General features: G+C 52.4%; 1 protein-coding gene across 1 annotated transcript; it reads left to right on the top strand.

Moving 5' to 3' along the window:
- The first annotated feature begins 1525 nt into the window (after positions 1–1525).
- On the top strand, positions 1526–14811 carry LOC119103137 (very-long-chain (3R)-3-hydroxyacyl-CoA dehydratase). Its single transcript, XM_037226587.1, has 12 exons — positions 1526–1563; positions 2320–2447; positions 6163–6279; positions 6793–6903; positions 8361–8448; positions 8546–8575; positions 9327–9434; positions 10235–10362; positions 11614–11726; positions 12851–12973; positions 13728–13846; positions 14723–14811. The coding sequence occupies exons 2-12, from the start codon at positions 2364–2366 to the stop codon at positions 14809–14811; spliced, it is 1110 nt and encodes a 369-aa protein (XP_037082482.1). The 5' UTR covers positions 1526–1563; positions 2320–2363.
- The last annotated feature ends 1355 nt before the right edge of the window (positions 14812–16166 follow it).

Raw genomic sequence — 16166 nt, 5'->3', positions numbered from 1 at the left:
TGACAGCCTTCTGCTTAACTCTTTCTCAGAGACTTCTTCCAAGGTAAACAGGACTCCCAAATCTTGTCAGGCCGCTCCCTCTCGCTTGTGTCGCCTCAATCGACCCGCAACTGAACTATGCTCGCTGTATCTCGCGCTCGTGTGCAGGACAGTACAGAGCGGTCTGTTTTGCAGAGTGCCAAGCGTTGGCAACACCTTTTTAGCGAACAGCATTACTGCGGATATCTTTCATGACAGTGTCGGCGTTTTAGAGTTCAAGTTGCCAAGGCATGTTTTAACTATGTAGCACCTTCACTTGGCTTTGATATATGGCGTACTTTGTACTTGCTGTGTTTTGTTTAAGCGGCTTCGCCTGTTAGTGGAGTGCAGCTCTGTTAGCGATGAGAGAAAATGGACAAAATATATAAATTTGGCATGCTCCTATGCGATCAAGAGTGTGCAGGCAGGTTAACAGAAAGGGCGCAGGAGACTATGACAAGAGCGCAGGTTTTCTACCTTACTGAAATCAAATGGAAAGGGCCCTAGGCCAATGCAGAGAGTCTCTAAGTATCGACTGCCTCGGCACGTAACATATGTAGCTCCCATCAACAGTGCAGGACCCTCGAAGCAAGTGTAAAAAATCCGAGGCCATTGTGAAGAACCCCAGAGCAACCGAGAGCAGCCTAGCAGGTGAAATGGTGCCCCGACAATGGCGCGTAGAGCCTTTCGGGGAATGGAAAATAGTCCGTGGAGGACCCCTAATCGATCAACAGTGCCCCGACAATGGCGCTTAGAGCCTTCCGGGGAATGGAAATAGTCCGTGGAGGACCCCGGGTCGATCAACAGTGCCCCGGCAGGCTCCATGTACAAAGGGCCTCGACAACAGCGTACATCGCCATTCAGGCGAATGCAGCGAAATCGTGGAAGATTCCTTAGCGATCAGATTAAGCCAACCAGTGGATTTATAGGACTCCTGGCGGCAGCGCACGGCGTCTGGACAGAGGTATGGGCCTTAAAACTTCTTTGATCAACATCTTATCAATAAGCGAATAATCATTTTTGTGAGGTCATGTGTCCTTCGCTTTTACTAGCGTCCAATCTTGGCCGCCTAGAGGCCGAAAGACGTCCAATTTCGTTGCGTTTCGTGTTGAAACCTGCATCCATCAAGCCCGTGATGGGTCCCTTCTGAACATATGGGTCCTTCGGGCCCAAGAGCACCATGGCCCCGTGGTTCCCTTTTGGGTCCAGCACCGTTCTGAATTGTATTCTGATTTTCAACTCGACCTGAAGCGAACCACAAGCTTGCTCCTGTGGCCTTTGTTTCACGCTAGGGTAAACCCGAAAACCATTGTGACCTTTGGATCCTTGTAATCCTTGGATATAGCGTCCTGCACCATTTATTTTTACCGGCCTCCTGTTCGCCACATCATTTTTATGTTTAGCAGTAGTTTCCACCTATTTCCTGCGAAAAATGTGCTGTAGTTTAGTAATCGTAACTACAGCGCCATGATAGCCATTTTCTGATAGCTGTAAGCCGGCTTAGGCTGGTAGGTGACGGGGGTTGGCGGGCGGTGACGAGTTCATGTGAATATATCGGGGAATCAGTGTGAGGATTATCGCTGGGTGGTGTGTTACGGTCGGGAGATGTGGTTTTTAAAATTAATTTGGGTTACTCCGACCGCCAATAGCACATATTGAGTCACATAACAGGGTTGATTCATTTCAGGGCATTCATCATTGGGACAGTGGTGTGGCCTAATCAACATATTCGTCCGTTTCGCGACTTTTTAGCGCTGGATGTGTATGTTGGTGATGGGCCGGAAACCCTGAGGCCGTAGAAATGTGCAATGAAATGTGGGCTACACTTAATAAACTGGTGGAAAGCAGTTAACTCTAACAGTGGGATAATGAGTTGGGGCAGGGATGGCATGTTTTAATGCCAGGTTGCAAAACATGGTGAACATTTCAGACATAGCAGCAGCAGCCCACCATAATCCCAGAGTGTGTGCAAGATGCAATTTGAATGCTTTTAATTTGGGTTTTCCTTGTCCCTAATTTCAGAGCACAGAGCCAATATTTTGAAAAAAATTGTAATGTTGCAGGCTTAATTTCAGTCATAAATACTTTTGACACATTTCACCATACACATTCAAAATTTGATGCAGTTCAGCACAGTATGAGTGCAATGCATGTGATCAAGTTCCACCACACATGCCTCAAGCATATCACATAGTAGATGGATTTTTTGCAGGCTGGCTTTAATGCCTAGCTCAGGGATAGCATGGTGTGTGCATCCTAATGAATAGTTGTCCTGTGCACTTACTGTTTTTCTTTTTTCAGAACTTGACAGCAATAAGAACAAGTGAACTATTTCATCAGGGAAAATGGCAGATGCTGTTTGTCCATTTGTGTACTGGTCACAGACAAAATCAACAATCCACCTGAAGATTGACTTGAGAGATGTGGAGGTCTGTACAAATTGATTTCATTAGTTGAAAAATACTGCTGGTTTACTTGGATGTCAATATCCATCTGACCACTTTTGCAAAATGCTCTTTTTTGAAGCATGGATTGAAGGGCCCCAAAGTCTTTTCAGTTTTGTCTGGTTTTAAACATTGCATTTTAAACTGTTTTTAGATAAATATAAGCCATGCACACCCAGATATGAGAATACACTTGTCTAGGTGTCTCATTTAAGTCTCATTTTATGTGAAATATGTGTACCTGGGCCTTTCTTATTCATGATTTTAAGTCAACCTTATTGTACTAGAGTTAAGCCATCATATAGGACATTTTGACCAATTTTGGGAAGATGATTTTAAATCCTGAAATGATCTGCATCACTGTTTCTTTTAGCCAATTTTCTTTATTACCATTCAGTAGTAAACTGTTGACATGATAACCAGGTGTTCTTTTTGTGAGTCATGTAATCTATCTTTTGGTCTTCCTATTCAATTTTTAAGAATAGGCCAAGGTTTGAAAGCCACTGCTATGTGATATTTCTCTATGCTAGGGAGTTTTTCACCAATCCCTTTGTGGCAAGCAATAAACAGGCTGTTTGTCTCATCCTGCTCCACACTGTTGTTTTCTTCATCACTGTTCAATCTGGGTTTCTTTCTTATGTGCTTCACCAGTTGGCTATTTGCTCTTATGATTTCATCTATTCGACTATTTTCCGTACACTGTGACAGTACAAAATGGCTCGGTATGGACGTCTTTCATTGAAGCCCTAGACACAGATTACATGGACCAGTCTGATGTTTTCAAATACAGACCTGATATGTTTGTCTATATGTTTTTTTCATTCTTTGTGCTGACTGTCTCCAACAACACTGCTTGGTTTTCTTGTGACCCATGCCCAAAAATTTGATTGCATCAACCTTTCCATTTCATGTGTAACCAGATTTTCTCATTAATCATGATGACTGGTGACATTGGGCAATTATTGCAGTATATTTTTTGGTGTTCTTTGTTCCAAGTTCCATGGTTACATGTGAACGATATTGAGTAAAAAAGTAGGACTGAAAGACATAGACATGTGAGAGGCAGAACATGCTCCAAACCTGTGCCAATCTTAAAAAAGTGACCTCTAATCAATCATCCAAGATCCCACATCCCAGTGTCCCATACATGAAGTACATTCGGCCTCTGAAAGTGAAAGAAAGTTATGCCACTTGCAGAGAAAACAAAGCCAGAAGAAGTGTTGCAGAAAGGAGGTAGTGACATGCAAACAGCAATATCTAAATATATATATATATATATATATATATATATATATATATATATATATATATATATATATATATATATATATATATAATATATATATCAAACAGCAATATTTCATTTTTGTATGAGATATTGTGGGACAAATGGTAAATGTTATGTTCAGAGATGATGCCATAGAGCACAGTGATGGGGAGAATAATGTTGCAGTTGCCAATGTACTAATGAAAACTCTGGAACTCCAGGTTACCCAGTCACATTTGTTCCCTATCAAATACTGAAACAGTTTTTGATCATTCTTTTTATCATGAACCATTTGGATATGACATATATGAGATGCAAAGGAACTAAAGCACAAGTGCAATTTTTGCCATTTGGGGTCTTTGCACCTCCAGGATTGTCAATAATGATCCCCATCATCAAAAATATATTTGTAATCAGCCCCAAACACTCAAAATTTTATATTTTAATTTCCGAAAATAAACACAACTACAGAACAAGTTCGATCTGCAACGTAAAAAGCGTGAGTGCAGCATGCTACAGGGAAAAAAACAATTTCTAGTTTCCCTCCACTGATTCAGTGAATAAAAAGTACATGTCTGCGCTTGCGCCCTTCCTCGACGCCATCCACTAGCAGCCCTCCCGCTTCTCTGCCGCCATCTGGCACTACCGGAGAGCTCAGTGCCGTCCAGCCACAGCCTCCCGCTTCTCCGCCGGCATCTTATCCCACCGGAGAGCTCTCCGCCGTCCAGCCACAGCATCCCACTTCCCTTAGCTCTTCAGGGTAGGTGGGCAGGATGCTGTCCACAATGCTACAAAAGGAAGTGCGATCACCGCCCGCTTCAAAGTCGGGTCAAATCCCCGTAGTTTTGCTGTCCCTACGCTTTAGCATGTTACTATAGGTTATCAAATTCCAGCCAATCCACGACGGAAAATCAGAAAATCAGTTGTAGTTGCTGCTTTGAATGATAAACTTTGTGTATATTTGTGATTGCCCTCATGCCCTGAAATGTACACCACACCATGAGAAAAGGTGCATGTCCGCACTTGCGCTTTTTCACTGCATACGCTGCAGGGATGCGGGTGATGTAGTGGTCAACGCGTCTGCGTTACCACCAGACGCGTGGTTAACGCGTCTGCGTTAACCACTGCGCGTCTGGGAAACCAGAGGTACGGGGTTCGATTCCCCCCGGTGTCCCGCCCTTCCTGCCAGGGTGAGAGGCAGGCGACGCCATATAGCCTTCAGCAGCTGAGTGCGTCGTTACAGCCCCAATGACACACACACACATTGCATATGCTGGTGAACTTGTACTTTTTCTGATAGCATCCTTTGTGTTCGCGCTTTTTCTACGTTGTGGAATCCATGTTTGTTGCTACATAGGTCAAAATTTTAAAGCATCCCAGGAATTTCTGTGAAGTTCATGTATTAAGGTCAGCCAAACAGTATTCGGAGTGATTCACTTTAAGGTGACAAATTCAATGGCGTATGATTCAAGCATTTACCACCAACCAATAGTCGGATACAGCGGGAAATCGAAAAACTTTCCCCTGAAAAGTTGCTTAAATCCATACACACCTTTTCTCCTTTGTATGGTGGATATTTCCATCAGGGGGTTCATCAGAAAGACAGGAGATAGCCTGCACATACCAAGCGAGAAAACAAGGGGGCCTATGCTGATGCAAAACCTTTCATATGTTATTGTAAACAAAGGAAATGGCAGAGCAGGTCACTAGGATACCACAACTCAACTCAAAAGTGCGGCGTCTTACCTAAACACGGATCTGGTCGAGAAGCTGGAGCAGCAAAGCCAAAAGATGAGTGGAATGAGAAAAAAAAAACTCATTGTTTCACTGTGTTGATGGGAAATAGTTATAAGGGTGAGACAGGTAGAATTTCTTTAGCTAAGAAAACTAATGCTCTAGGGCCAAAAGTAATGTTTATGTGGGCCAGTTGGGGATTTAAAACGTGTTATTAAGGCTGATCATAGTGTGTTGTGGGGTGAGGTGACATTTCAGCACTGAGGAACATTTTGTCAAAGTGAAAAAGGGAAGGCTAGGCATGTCTTAGTTCCAAGATCTTATAGGATTGTAATGAGGCAATGTATAATGTTCTACTGTATTAGAGCCATAGTTTCCAAAAGATGCTTTCTGTGAGTATAAAATTCTGACTCCTACCTTGTCCCAGGCTTGGAACACATTATTTATCAGATTATGGAGGGCATAGAGAGCACTACCAAACATCAGTTGTATATGGTTTGTTATGAATGACTGTGATCATGTGATCATACAATACCACATGTGTGATACAATAACTGCCCCCAAACTATGTTACACATGACTTGTGTGGTAGATTGTCTTTCACTAAATCTTACTATTTAGCTGACATTGTTATATGTTGGCATTGCAAGGACATGTGTTGTTGGTGTTGGTGCTACTAAACTGTATGCCATGTTGCAGGACCCTGACATTGATTTGCTGCCTGAGCAGCTATCTTTTGAAGCAAAAGCCCTCGGTAATTCAGGGAGTCAGCTGTATGCCTTCAAACTGAATTGGTATCAACTGGTGAATCCAGATGTAAGTTTGCTGGCAGTTGGTTGGCAGATTAATGTGACCACAGTAGATAAATTTTAAAGCTGTCTCAACTAGACTAGTCGACACATTGGACCACAGTGTTTGAGTTTATTAGCTCAGTGGCACTTGCGTGTTGCGAAGAGAGCTGTCTGGTATGGTTTCTCGCCTCACTTTTTCATGCCTGTTATGTTGCTCTTGGATTGGTCACAGCCGTCCACCGTCCTGTGGCGCCCCGTCTGGCGCGAACAGTCTGGCCTGGTTGGCTGCCGTCAGTCACGTGGTGGGTAACTCAAGAGCTGACCACGTGGTGCACCGTCACACGCGGCTCAACTCGGGCGGGTCAGCGGGCCGTGGACGGGACACTCGTGCCAAGTTTGAGGACCGCGGGTGTAGCGCTCTCTGCCAGCCAGTGTGATTCACTTAAGGTGCCGAGTCTAATGCACAGTGTTGAATTTATCCTCGCTCTACCCACCATATGTTGTGCCGTTGTTGCCCTAACGGCGTGCCCGATCGCAGGAGACCAAGTACCACCTGTCGGACCGCAACGTGCAGATCACACTGGCCAAGGAGGACGAGGAGTGGTGGCCGCACCTGACCAGAGAGCGGATCAAGCTGTCCTGGCTGAGGGTACGGCCCCGGGGACAGGACGGCCAGGCCCGGAGACAGGTCGGCCAGGCCCGGAGACATGACGGCCAGGCCCGGAGACAGGGCGGCCAGGCTCGGAGACAGGACGGCCAGGCTCGGACACAGGACGGCCAGGCCCGGAGACATGACGGCCAGGCCCGGAGACAGAATGGCCAGGCTGGGAGACAGGACGGTCAGACCCCGGGGACAGGACGGCCAGGCCCCGATGACAGGACGGCCAGGCTCGGAGACAGGACGGTCAGACCCCGGAGACAGGACGGCCAGGCTCGGACACAGGACGGCCAGGCCCGGAGACATGACGGCCAGGCCCGGGGACAGAATGGCCAGGCTGGGAGACAGGACGGTCAGACCCCGGGGACAGGACGGTCAGACCCCGGGGACAGGACGGCCAGGCTCGGAGACAGGACGGTCAGACCCCGGAGACAGGACGGTCAGACCCCGGGGACAGGACGGTCAGACCCCGGAGACAGGACGGTCAGACCCCGGGGACAGGACGGTCAGACCCCGGGGACAGGACGGCCAGGCCCCGGGGACAGGACGGTCAGACCCCGGAGACAGGACGGTCAGGCCCCGGGGACAGGACGGCCAGGCTCGGAGACAGGACGGCCAGACCCCGGAGATAGGACGGCCAGACCACGGAGATAGGGACGGCCAGGCCCCGGGGACAGGACGGCCAGGCCCGGAGGCAGGACGGCCTGACTCCGTGGATAGGACGACCAGGCCCTGGGACAGAACGACTAGGCTCGGAGGCAGGACGGCCAGGCTCGAGGACAGGACGGCCAGGCTCGAGGACAGGACGGCCAGGCCTCCCCCTCCCCCACGACTGCTCATGGTTTCGGACGAGCCGTCAGCTGAGTGTTGTGTGTTGTGTGTGTGTGTGTGTGTGTGTGTGTGTGTGTGTGTGTGTGTGTGTGTGTGTGTGCGTGTGTGTGTGTGTGTGTGTGTGTGTGGTCTATTTGTAGCGTTTTTGGGCATTGCCACTCGCAGTGCCCCCTCAACGCCCTTACGGTTTGGTTTGGTCTGGTTTGGATGGTGGTCCCTCGACCTCTGGCGTCATGACGTACCTTAGTGGGTGGTTTTCCGATACACAGAGCTTTCGCTATTCGCCATACATGTCCATCATTGGGCCTGGGACCACCCAGCAAGGTGCTTATTTTGTCTGCTCATACTCGTTTTTTTGGTGCTGGAACAGATGCTGACGATTGTTTTTTTTTTTATTCTTCGCTGCAGTGCTGGCATAGTTACGGCCTGGGGTCTTTTATAACCCTACCGGGTGTTTGTCTCTCTTTCTCTGGCTTTTGTCACGAAGCCTCTGCTGGCGTCCTCTCAGCTTCGCGCCACCCACGGGCCGGTCCGTGAGCCGCCGCTGAACTCTCAGCTCGCGCCACCTACGGGCCGGTTCGGAGCCGCCGCTGACCACGGCCCGCCGTCGCCGCCAGGTGGACTTCGATAGGTGGCGGTCGGAGAGTGACGACGAAGCCGAGGGCCGGGGCCGTGATGGCCGACTACCCGGACGTGACGACGCTGGTGCGGGACGAGGCGGGCGGCCGCAGAGCAGACGTGAGCTAGGGGGAGAGGGGGACGAGGCGGCCGGCCGCAGAGCAGACGTGAGCTAGGGGAAGAGGGGGACGGGCGGCCGGCCCGCAGAGCAGACGTGGCTTGAGGGGGGGGGGGGGGGGCGGCTGGCCTGCCCACAGAGCAGACGTGAGCTAGAGGGAGGAGGGCGGCGGCCGGACCGCTCGCAGAGCAGACATGAGCTGGAGGGGGGGGGGGGGGGGCGCGGCGGGCCGGCCGCGAGCAGACATGCAGCTGGAGGGGGGGGGGGGGGGCGGCGGCCGGCCCGCGAGCAGCACTTGATGGAGGGGGGGGGGGATTGGAGGGCGGCGGCCGGCCCGCCCGCAGAGCAGACGTGAGCTGGAGGGGCGGGGGGGGGGGGGGAGTAGGGACGGCGCCGGCCAGCCCGCAGAGCAGACGTGAGCTGGAGGCTGGCCGCGGCGGGGCGGGCAGCGCTGGGTTCGTGAGGAGTGGCGCCGACAGCCGGGCTCGCGCCAGTAAGTGGCGGCCGTGGAGGCCCGTGCGCCCTGCCGGGCGGGCCGCCCTCGTGCCCTGTCCGCGCGTCACGGGCGTGGACATTGGTGTCAGACTGCGGCTGGGGAAGAATGCGAGTGGTGGATGACGTGTTGTGCTGTGGCAGGATGTAGCAGAACTGGGAAGCTGCTGGTTCACAAGCTGCATCCCCATTCTTATACCGTGTACTTGTACTTAACCACGGATTAAGAGCCGTATTTGATCACACTGCATTTAAGTTGAGGGCCGTGTTCTAGCTCAGTATGGTCTCCTTAATCCGAAAATCCGTTAAATCATTGAGCATCGGCATTTAGTAAGCATTTCCCATTGTTTTGCAGTGGAGAACTTCCGTGAGAGCTACTTGATGATGTACAACTTGTGGCAGCTGCTGGGCTTTACCGTTATCCTGGGCAAGCTGGGATTCCGATACTACCTGGAAGGACAAGGTAAGGCGAAGCCCTGGCGGGGCTCGTACAGCACTGGCTTTGATCTGAGCTCTGTTATATTCCGAGTCTTGTTTGCCTTTCGTGACAGCCACGTGTGCCGACAGTGTACAACATGCCCATTTGTCACCTCTAGATGTTTGACACAAGACCCATCCTGCTTACGGCGATTTCTAAACGGGGCTAGTACTAAGACTTGTGGCGCATTGAGGCTGGTGCGATTGAGTAGCGCAGACCAATGGTAATTGTGTTTTGACAAATGAAGAATATTTTGTATACCATACACTTTCAAACCTGTGTTTGCCAAATGCTCTCCGGAAACGCTTCACTTACGCAGAATGGTGCACTTTGACTGAACTCACTGCGCCGTGCTCACGTAAAACTCAAGAAGCGTAGCACAACTGCAATCGTGGTTGGTATCATGGATTATGGCATACCATTACCATATTGTTATTATTATGTATTACGATGCATGTATATACATGTCCATATATATATATATATATATATATATATATATATATATACATGACTACGTACGCTTTTGTATATCGATTAAGCTATGCTGCTACAGCTGTGACAAGGCAAACGCTGGGGGTTCGTGGCGCGCTGCTCCGCATGTGTCCCCGCTCGTCACCGCGTGACTGTGGCGCGCTGCTCCTCGTGTGTCCCCGCTCGTCACCGCGTGACTGTGGCGCGCCGTTCCTCGTGTGTTCTCGTTCGTCATTGCGTGACTGTTGGCGCGCCGCTCCTCGTGTGTCCCCGCTCGTCACCGCGTGACCATGCCGCCCGGCGCGCCGCAGACTCGCTGACCAGGGCATACGACACGGCCGGCCTGAACATGAAGCTGGCGCAGGGTCTGCAGGTGCTTGAGATCCTGCACCCGCTGCTGGGCATGACGCGCGGCGGTGTACTGGAGCCGCTCATGCAGGTAGGCTGGCGGCCGGGCGGCTGGCTGACCTGCCGGCCTGCCCGGCTGCGCACGGCCTGCCCGTCCGGCCGGTGGGCGGTGACCAGCCGACTGTGAAGACTTCATCCACTTTCGGCAGAGTTGCGCGTTTTGTTGATGCAGCTCATTCTGCCTTCATATTTATGTCGTCATGCTGCGTGGAATGTGCCGGAGGTATTGCTCCGATGCGGTCGCTCCGTTTGGCAGAAATAGCCAAGTTTGGCAGAAATAGCCAAGTTTTGAACTTGGTCTCAGTAGCCGAGCTGTTCAGAGAAGCTGTTTATACATCAAGCTCCAGCTGGTTTACCGTTACTTGATGTTTAACTTTTCGGCTACAACAGTGGTCGTGCACGGCCCGTCACCTGTGATCCGTGCTGTAACCGGCGGTTCGGCCGTGGGGTGACGCTCTGGCGCCGGGTGCCCGACCGCGGGGTGGTGTGCCGCCGTGCTGTCTGCCTACCATCGGGTGGTGTGCTGCTGTGCTGTCTGTGCCCACCATCGGGTGGTGTGCCACTGTGCTGTCTGTGCCCACCATCGGGTGGTGTGCCGCTGTGCTGTCTGTGCCCAACATCGGGTGGTGTGTCCGCTGTGCTGTCTGTGCCACCATCGGGTGGTGTGCTGCTGTGCTGTCTTTGCCTACCATCGGGTGGTGTGCTGCTGTGCTGTCTGTGCCCACCATCGGGTGGTGTGCCGCTGTGCTGTCTTTGCCTACCATTGGGTGGTGTGCTGCTGTGCTGTCTGTGCCCACCATCGGGTGGTGTGCCGCTGTGCTGTCTGTGCCCACCATCGGGTGGTGTGCCGCTGTGCTGTCTGTGCCCACCATCGGGTGGTGTGCTGCTGTGCTATGTCCACCATCTGGTGGTGTGCCGCTGTGCTGTTTGTGCCCACCATCGGGTGCTGTGCTGCTGTGCTGTCTGTGTCCACCATCGGGTGGTGTGCCGCTGTGCTGTCTGTGCCCACCATCGGGTGGTGTGCTGCTGTGATGTCTGTGCCCACCATCGGGTGGTGTGCTGCTGTGCTGTGCCCACCATCGGGTGGTGTGCCGCTGTGCTGTTTGTGCCCACCATCAGGTGGTGTGCCGCTGTGCAGTCTGTGTCCGCCATCGGGTGGTGTGCCAGTGTGCTGTCCGTGTCCCGCTGTGAGGTGGTGTGCCGCCGTGCTGTCAGTGTCCTGATGTGGTGTGTCGTGTCTCTGGTCTGTCATACGTGGGTACACTTCTTCTGTGTACCGCAGGTGTCCGGCCGCAACCTGATGCTGTTTATCGTGCTGGAGGGGGAGCAGAGGTTGCAGACTAAACCGGCCGTCTTCTACCTGTTCGTGGTGTGGAGCCTGGTGGAGCTGGTCAGGTCAGTTTGCGAGTGTGGAAGCTACAGGCAGGCCTGTGTCGAACATTAGGCGGTATTGTGATAGCGACGATGCTACCCAGGGGGTTGATATTGGGCGGCGGGGAAGTATTCGCTATAAGTGCTTTAGGACCGCGCGACTGGACAGGGCGTGAATGCGTCAGGCGCTGAGTTGCATCAGGGTGGTAACACAATGTAATTTATTTCTTGTTTCCCCCGGCGGCCGCGGACGTTGCACTTCGCCGTATTAACCACGTTTAAAACGGTGATTGGCTGGCTGGGGTGGATTTGGGCTGGATTTAAAATGGCTGGGGTGCTCACTGCCTGTTTGTTATCGAGGCAAAGAAAGCTGACCATGCAAATTTCCGTACGTACTGCGCATAGCATTCTCATTTTGTTTTGAAAGATCCCTGCGAGGCATGCCTTTACCCTATCGACGTTTCTAATTAAATTTGCAACAATTATGGGCCATTGAGGTCGTGCATGTGTTGGTTTTTCCTATTTTTTGCACTTTCAACTCAGATTTTGTCTTTTGGCGCTCGTTTTCTCAGTCTCAAATATTCAGCCAGTCAACAATTCCTGACTTTTCGCACCGGGGACAGGCTACACGGACCCATTCAACGACCGCGCACCGTCACCGCGCACGTGGATTAATGCTCGCTGTGTGACCACATCTGGCACGTGTTCGCACTTCGTCCGCGTTGCTCATCGACCTCAGCTTGAATCGACCTGTGCCCCCTCGGTGACAGAGAGGCCGCTTGTATGGGAATCACTGAGAACCGCAGTAAGATAAATCAATAAACACCGGGAGGGGCCAGTGGTGACAACGGTGTACCGGCCACGTTGTCGCGTGCCCCGGCGGCCTGGGAGCCAGTGGTGACAGCGGTGCACCAGCCACGTTGTCGCGTGGCCCGGCGGCCGTGGAGCCAGTGGTGACGGCGGTGTACCGGCCACGTTGTCGCGTGACCCGGCGGCGGTGGAGCCAGTGGTGACGGCGGTGTACTGGCCACGTTGTCGCGTGACCCGGCGGCGGGTGGAGCCAGTGGTGACGGCTGTGTACCGGCCCACGTTTGTCGCGTGCCCCGGCGGCCGGGGATGGTCGACTGACGGGGTGATGGCCGCCGCAGGTACCCGTACTACACTCTGCGGCTGGTGCGCCGCGAGGTGTCCGTGCTCACCTGGCTCCGGTACACCATCTGGATCCCGCTGTACCCGCTCGGTTTCATCACCGAGGGCGTGCTGTACCTCAGGTGAGCACCCCCCCCCCCCCACCGCACCCGCCATCCCACAGCCTTGACACAGTGTTCATGCGGCGATGAAGCTCGACGTCCGCACGCCACTCGACCTGTTTGTGGTCAGGGTGCTTCATTAAACTCTGGAAGCCAGACTTGGGCACCAACTGTGTGGTGGGCAATAATCTGGGGGCTTTCTTTTCTGATCGTTTGACATATTCATTGTGTTGTGGTATGCTAGATGAAGGTATATTGGCCTCATGGCCCAGGTCAGGTGTGGTATCTGTTCTTTCTTGGTTGTTTATTTTCCATAAATTTAACGCGAAGATGTAAATGATTTCTGCGTATGGCTTTTGAGGCAGAAATGCGTACAAGGCTTTATGATTTGTTTTATGACCTGATGATTCTGACTTTGGCCCCCGGCGCTGTGGCTTTATTCCAATGAAGCGCTTCGGTCAATTGCTATTCTGAACATTATTTTGTGTTAGTTTTGATAAGCGCCACTTGGTTTGTGATGTTGGGCCTTGTGCTTCATACGTGTCACATACAGCCTTGACCGGTCGTGGCGGTGATCAGATCCAAACTCATGGTTCTGCGAATCACATTGCGACCTCCGGCGCACGTGATGCGCGGTGTGATGCTGGTGTAATGCACGTGGATGTTGCGCTGCTTTATAGCACGCATCATGTCGCCATGGTCATGTGGAAATGTGATGCCAATCTGTCTGGCTACATCATGTGTTATGTTTTTATTGCGATTTTCTGTGTTTCAGATCTCTGCCATATTTTGAGGAGACTGGGAAGTTTTCGGTGTCGATGCCCAATGCATTGAACTTCGCATTCCACTTTCCAACTTTCATAAAGTGCTTCCTCTTCTTCGCTTTCCTACCAGGTACGTACCAAACCAGAGTCGTTTAATGCTTTTATATGGCTCCTTCAGTTTTGTTTCTGCACCAGCCTGACATTTTGTGGGTCAGTGCTGATTCTGCAATAAGTTGCTATTGGCTGTTAGCAAATAATTGTGTTTTCATGTTCAGACAACGTAAGTTCAAACGAAAATCCCTTCTTTGTTGAACGCGCACAACACTTCGATATCTGTTTGCAATGCAGCTTACAGACTTGCACGCATCCCCCATCGAGGAACGTTGGTAGCACAACCGCTTTACGGCGTACTTTTTTAGTGGTCCATAGTGTTTGCGTGTTAAAGGGTTGCTTTTCAGAGCTGTGAATTGCATTCTATCAGGCCAATTTCGATGTTTGGGTCAGCCTGCACCAAACCGGTCTTGGGTCAGTCTCCTCTGGCACCAGACGAAAGATTGTTTAAATTGTCTTAGGCCCCTCCATTGACCATCTGCTATCCAGGGAAGCCAAACTCTTACGGCGTACCGGTCCAAGTTTGCGTGCACGGTACGCCATGAATTTTCCGACGCTCGCGGCATGCCCAATTTGGCTGGGACGCTGTTGGCATGACGTTTCACGTAAGCCGTTCTGTGGGCCTACAGCTGATTGTAAGCCGTCATTGTCTGTCGGCTTGTGACCCGCGTGTCCACTTGAAGGGCGTCTTCTTTCGCAGTCGTTTAATGCGCATAAAGTGTTTGTTTTGTGGAAACTGTGCTTAACCCCCAGGAGGTCACGACCCTACCATGACTTTCACGCTGTATACAGGTATTGATGATTTTCGTCGGGTAAATAGCTGCTGAATCCCTCAGCTGCGAGCCGTCCGTGTTTCTGAGTGGTCTGTTGACACACAATCTGTGCGTGTCCGCAGGGATGTTCGTGGTCATGCGGCACAATGTATCGGCAGCGCAGGAATGTAATTGGGCCGAAGCCTGCGAGCAAGGCCCAAGGTTGCAGTAGGCGTGCCGGTTCTGTCAGGCTCTCCGCCGCCGGCCAGCGCATCGGAGCGGGCCGAACCGGCGCTGGCGCTGGACCCGGCCCCGCGCGCCGGCTCCCCGCCGCCGGCCAGCGCATCGGAGCGGGCCGAACGGCGCCGGCGATGGACCCGGCCCTGCACGCCGTCTCCCCGCCGCGGTCAGCGCATCGGAGCAGGGCCCGAACAGGTGCCGGCGTGGAACCCCGGCCCCGCGCGCCGGCTCCCCGCCGACGGTTCAGCAGCATCGGAGCGGGCGCACCGGCGCCGCGCTGGACCCGCCCCTGCGCGCCGGCTCCCCCGCCGTCGGTAGCGCATCGGAGCGGGCCGAACCTACAGGCGCCGGCGCTGGACCTGGTTCCTGCGCGCCGGCTCCCCGCGCCGGCCAGCGCATCGGAGCGGGCCGCACCGGCGCCGGCGCTGGACCCGGCCCTGCGCGCCGGCCCCCGTCACCCCGCACACGGCGACCCCCCGCCCGCGCGGTGTCAGACACCCTCGGCCGGTCCGCCACTGATTAGCCGGGTTCTAGTCCAATGGAGCACTGCAATAGTGTTATGATTAACTCCGAGGTTAGCGACCGATAGGGCCGGATGTCTCTGTCGATCAGCCGAATGAAATACGGTTCACATGGAAATTGGTGATGTTTGTTTACGCACCGACTCGAGTGGTTGATTTGTTTGATTGCGTGTGTCACGCGGGCTTAAACTCAACGAGCCGCCACATTAGTGGCGTAATATAGCAAGCTTGATGTCCCCGCCAATTCCTCCTTCATGTGGTAGATTGCTGATGGTCAGGTCGTCCATTTCCATTCCGTGGTGAGCGGGTTATGCCCTGGTGTAATGTCGACCGGCCCCACTGGGAAATAACTGCAACAATTGATGTATAGCGGAATGTTATTTTCTGCTATTGTTCCATTCCAGGATGATCTTGTGGAATACAACATTTGTGTGTGGTTATGAAGTTTCGATGAGGGCGCCATTGCAACCCGACGCTGTCTGGTCAAGGCCGTCTGTGAGGTTTGCTGACCGCACATAGCTAGTGATAATTGGGGCATTAGGGCGCCGCATTGGCTGAATGACCTTTCATGAGCGAGCTCATTCAGACATGGTAGGCGTGGGTGCACGAAAAGAGAAGCAAAATGACAGCCGTGCATCCGTGTTCCGGTGCTGAACACGGATGCACGGCCGAGTCATTTTCTGCTCTGGCCGACCATGCGTGCGTGCATGCCATTTTCTGATCTGTTATGCTTATTTAGTGCATTCTAACACAATGACGTGAGGTCATGACTTATGAGCTTAGACCTCCACTTCACTTCAGTTTCTCAATGCATACGAGAGTCTTA

Source organism: Pollicipes pollicipes, unplaced genomic scaffold (genome assembly GCF_011947565.3).
Source record: "Pollicipes pollicipes isolate AB1234 unplaced genomic scaffold, Ppol_2.1 Scaffold_5724;HRSCAF=6776_pilon_pilon_pilon, whole genome shotgun sequence".
NCBI classification, from domain to species: domain Eukaryota; kingdom Metazoa; phylum Arthropoda; class Thecostraca; order Pollicipedomorpha; family Pollicipedidae; genus Pollicipes; species Pollicipes pollicipes.
This window is presented reverse-complemented; position numbering and strand designations above follow the sequence as displayed.